This window comes from Capsicum annuum, chromosome 6, assembly GCF_002878395.1.
Source record: "Capsicum annuum cultivar UCD-10X-F1 chromosome 6, UCD10Xv1.1, whole genome shotgun sequence".
Taxonomy (NCBI): Eukaryota; Viridiplantae; Streptophyta; class Magnoliopsida; order Solanales; family Solanaceae; genus Capsicum; species Capsicum annuum.
In genome coordinates this window covers 65,397,375-65,402,297 of record NC_061116.1, presented here as the reverse complement: position 1 = coordinate 65,402,297, position 4,923 = coordinate 65,397,375, and the positions used below count along the sequence as shown (strand labels likewise).

Genomic DNA, 4,923 nt, shown 5'->3' with positions numbered 1-4,923 from the left:
TAAATCAACTTAGCTTCTTTATTTGATTATTATTTAAGCACGTTCAAAACCGTAAATCGATGAACGACTGATTCTTCAGTATCGATTTAATGCACTTGAAAATCAAAAATCAATAAGCCATTGTTTATTGTTTACCTTATGAATTTTCAATTTAGCCTGTTCAAAAATGAACAAATCTAACTAATAATGCATAACCACAGCCAATGCAAATTAAACATTTTAAAGTTTATTGACTACAAGAAAATACATCATCAGATCCATTTATTTCGTTTTTTCTAAAAGGGAAGATTATTACAAAAATACTGACTTGGTCATGAAGACTAGCCTCATAGCAACAGTACATACCAACACAAAAATTAACAAACATAAAGCTGAAAAGATTACAAACAAAAGATGCAGCACATTTGAATAAACGAATTTAAGTACAACTTTAAAGTCCAAGCCTAGTCCTCAAGTCTGCTGGGTTCCAGTGATGTGTTGCTGCCCAAAATCCTGAGCCCTGTCTTTCATCTCCCCAGCCTTGCTAGCCAACTTGTGCCTTGCGTGCTCCAACTGGTCTGCACCAGGTGGTCGTTTTCCTGTCACGTATCGATAGATCCATGACAACACGCTAACCGCCGCCACGCCAAACCCACCCGAAGCCAAGAACCCTGAGAACAACAAAAAGACGGTAATAACAGCAGGTACAATCACCGGGCTAAAAATCACCAGCACGGGAGTTGCAACGGTGAGTGCAATCACCGTTGCGGCTAAAGTCAAGCCGGAAAGAAGAAGCAGTGATCCCCCAGCCGTGACAGCAGTAGCTGCCTTCACCATCTGGTGGGAACGAGGCTGTTGTTGCGTCTGCCCTCCTCCAGGGTGGATGAGCTGGTGCTGAGTTTGTTGGGGCTGTCCATAGTAATCAGCCATACTTGCAGAACTTCTTTCTTTTTTATTTTTACAAAATTTAGATGAATTGAATGTAAGGATGAATTGGGTGAGATGGGTTATATAGAAGGGAGGAAGGGGCACGTGTTTTAGGAAGGGATGTCAAGTGTAAAAAGGCTCTACATGCGGCGATTGCATGCAATCAGAATGCCTTATTGTGAGCCACGTACAATTGTTACTCTATTGTAACCGTTCGGGAATTGAACAAAAGCATCAATGACACTTACACTTTGTATGAATATTTCCTTATGCCTTTTCCACTACTTTTTCTGTTTTTCCGTATTCTTTTTCGGAAAAAATTCATAAAATAACAACTTAAATTACAAAATTATTAAAAATTTCTATACTTTAAAAATATAATAAATATCTCAATATTCACTATTTTTATCTTATATAGTTAAAAGTTGAGATACATATTAAAAACTTTTTTTTACAGAGTATAATTTTACCAAATTAAGTAACGTTCTCCTTCTCTTTCAACGCCTTCTTTTCTACTGCAGTTTCAATCCCCTTTTTCTCTCATATTCAAACTTTTGAATTAAGGTAAAATTTCTTCTTAAAATGATTTTCAATATCTTATTATTAACTTTACCTGACATTCATCTTTTTAGATGTTTCTCTATAGAATACTCCAACCAAAATCACTTTCATATTACTGAATCTGATGGATCTAAATCAAAATTCTCAATTCGTCCTCTCAAATTACAAAATAGCGACGAAAATAATACAAAAATGAATGTCTTACCTGCGTCAAAAGTTAGCTTCAAAAACAAGCATCTTCTCAACGAAAAAAAATGAAATCAAAATGAATTTCTCCAATAATATTTTGTTGAGCGAAGCTAAAAATTAATTGGAACCCCCGACAGAAGATGATACGGTAACCAACGAATTTAGAGTCATTCATCTTTCTGAGGAAGAAAAAATTCAACTACACTCACCTTGAAAATACTCTTTAATCATCAAGTTACTGAGAAAAAAATTGTGAATCATTATATCAAAAAAAAAATTCAAGATCTGTGGAGACCTTCAGAGTAATTTCTTGTATCTTTTATTCTCTGTTTTTGTTGTTATATGTATATCTTGTTTTTAAAATTTTAGTGAAATAGACATATCAAATATACATGTTAGTAAGCTTAAAGATATATATTGTGTATGAGTTTGTTTTGTATGTATCTCACACTATTTTTTCTTTTGATTCAAATATTTATACCAAAGATAGATATTCTGTAAAAGAACAGATACATTTTAAGCTTTTCGTATATCTGATTTGGTGTTATTGTGGATTTATGTATCTCTTGTTATTTAGATCTGGGTAATTTCAGGTTTAAATACATATTTATACATACATGATATTTTTTTTAATATCTATTGTTATCTGTTTAAGTTTTATACGTACCTCTTGTTTTTAAGTGTTAGTGAAATCAGCATGCTAAAGATACAAGCTTAAAGATACATATAGTGTATGAGGGGTATATTATATGTATCTCGCATTATTTTTTTTTATTCAATTATTTTTTTAATTCAATTCCTTAGCACTTATACGTTATATCGTTAATCCAAACGCCACAATGATGTAACAACACTGAAATATTCATTGCAATTATGTAATAGCCCATATTTTCGTGCTAGAATTCTAACCGTTATTCCTGCGCATCTAAGCTCTAATCTAAGTGATTCTCACGTGAATACAAGTTGCATGATCATTATCCTAGTGTATGGAGTAGTTTAGAGGTGGAAAATTTTTATAGCAATGACCTAGAACTAGGTTGAGCTAAGACCAATTGATTCATCCAAAGTTTGACATTCGATTCTTCAAGGGTCAACTTCAAACGTGAATATCTCTTAATATACATGGAATTTTTCATCCCAAGACCTATCAAATTGTAGATAATTGAATTATCTTTCCAACAATACCAATTTCATCAAAATCTGACACCCGAGCAAGGAGTTATGGCTTTGTGAAGTAGAATGTATCGCCTAACCAATCGCACATGGCTACTGGAATAGGTGTGCGATAAGCAATGCGGCGCATACTTAAATGTGTGAGATAATCAATGCGGCGCATACTTAAATGTGTGCGATAAGCAATGCGGCGCATATGTAAATGTATGCGATAAGCAATACGGCGCACACTTGGTGTTTCAGGTAGTAAAAACACTCCGTTTTGAGTTATTTTAAGGGAAATTAAGTATTTTGGCACTCCTTACACACCCCTAAACTTAACCTTACTAATTTAATAGAATCTAAACACATCATAACCCTATTATCAATCTAAGTTCATCATCCAAGAGCACTAAAGGAGAAAAACTACTAGGGTTGCACAATCAACATTGAGGGTCCAATCTTTCAACGAATCCGTTACCATAAAGGTATGTGGGGTTTTCAACAAGAACATCCTTTCATTTTTGTGCCCAAAAATTTTTACTATTTTACGAAGATACATGATTTTACTTGTTTAATTATAAATTTGAGATGGAAACTACTATCCTATATTCTTGTTCAAGAAACTATGATATTTTTGTGATGTCTTAAAGATAAATTCCTTGAGTTTTGATGTTAATATCATGTTTCAAGTTGAATTTCCAGATTTTCATGTGAGTTATACTTGTTTGCGATACAAAGTATGAATCTTGAAATGTTTTGCTCAAGTGTTGATATATGGGATTTAAACCCTCTTTGAGATTATGATCTTTGGTGAAGTACTATGTTATACACACCTTGATATTTGAATGATTTGACCTTTCGGTCTTGAAAGAGTTATTTTTTAACTCGAATGAGAAAAGAAATCCACATGTTGATTTATTATGAAAAAGGGGTAGCATGATGGCTCTCGATATGAATTGTTGAATTGTGTTGTTGTGGATTTTCTTTTGAAATGATCTGAGCTAAGTCCGGGAGTAGTCTTTAGCACCGAGTGGGAGGTATAGTTATGATTGGTACTTCCCTAGAACTACGTGCCCCCATAGGATGTGAGTCTAAGGCTGATTGATATAGTGATCACTAGTGAACAAAAGATTAAGGTCCTACTCCGATGGCAAGGATAGGACAGCTCTCCCCAACGTGGGTTAGACATTGGAATCCATGTAGCTCACATGGTTTATGTCGGTTGTAAGAGACTCCCAATGTGTGTGTGTGTATTCTCCTATCTAATATGAAAAGTCTTATTCTTCTAGCTGAGATAAAAATATATTTGTTTGAAAGACTGAGTTTGAGAAAGTCATTGTTTTCGAAGATTTAGTGAACATATATTCCAAAGAGAATTGTTATGAGATTTGATTGCTTTGATGATTTGGAATCGAGATGGAAGTGAATTGAGATTTATTATGATGACTCACATGTTTCACCCGATATATTTTACTCTCTTATGATTATGATGATTTTAATTCGAGCTAAGTCAATCATTTATATCAGCATGCATAATTTTATAAACTGTGATGATATTAAGATATTATTTTATATATGCATTGTACCCCTATATGCTCGGTATTTTTCCATGGTACTGACCCACATATTCGTATGTGGGCTATATTTTCTTGGAATGTAGGTACAAGGTATAGTGTACATCTTCAGATCCAGTCAGTTCGCGGCATCCAGTCAGCAGGTGATGAGTCCCTTTGATTCAAGGGCTTGAGTTAGTTATACAGTTCGAGAAGTGTTGTATTTTCTTTATTCAGTCGTATTGAGTTGGGTTAGTCGGGATTCATGACCCGGTACCTATAGTCAGTACTAGTAGAGGCTTCATAGACAGTCAGTAGAAGTTGATGTATTCCATTTCAGTTTTGGTTGTAAAAGCAGAGTTGTAATCTTGTAAATTTAGTTTTGTATCTATCATATTCAAAAAAGAGTTATTTTCCGCAGATTTGTATAGATTTATACTTTTTGTTTAGTTGCTTATGAGTTATGCCAATAGAAGGGTTAGCTTGGGGTCACTTGTGATCCTAAGCATCGTGTGACGTCTAGGGACCCGATTTTGGGGCGTTACAAATTTGGTATCAG

General features: G+C 34.2%; 1 protein-coding gene across 1 annotated transcript; it reads right to left on the bottom strand.

The window, feature by feature from the left end:
• Positions 1-204: 204 nt before the first annotated feature.
• LOC107873368 (oleosin L) lies at positions 205-979 on the bottom strand. Its single transcript, XM_016720204.2, has one exon. It carries the CDS (start codon positions 907-909, stop codon positions 451-453), a length of 459 nt encoding a protein of 152 aa, XP_016575690.1. The 5' UTR covers positions 910-979; the 3' UTR covers positions 205-450.
• Between the last annotated feature and the right edge of the window lie 3,944 nt (positions 980-4,923).

Coding starts and splice junctions, on each gene's coding strand:
- LOC107873368 (XM_016720204.2), bottom strand. CDS start 909: ATGGCTGATTACTATGGACAGCCCCAACAAACTCAGCACCAGCTCATC.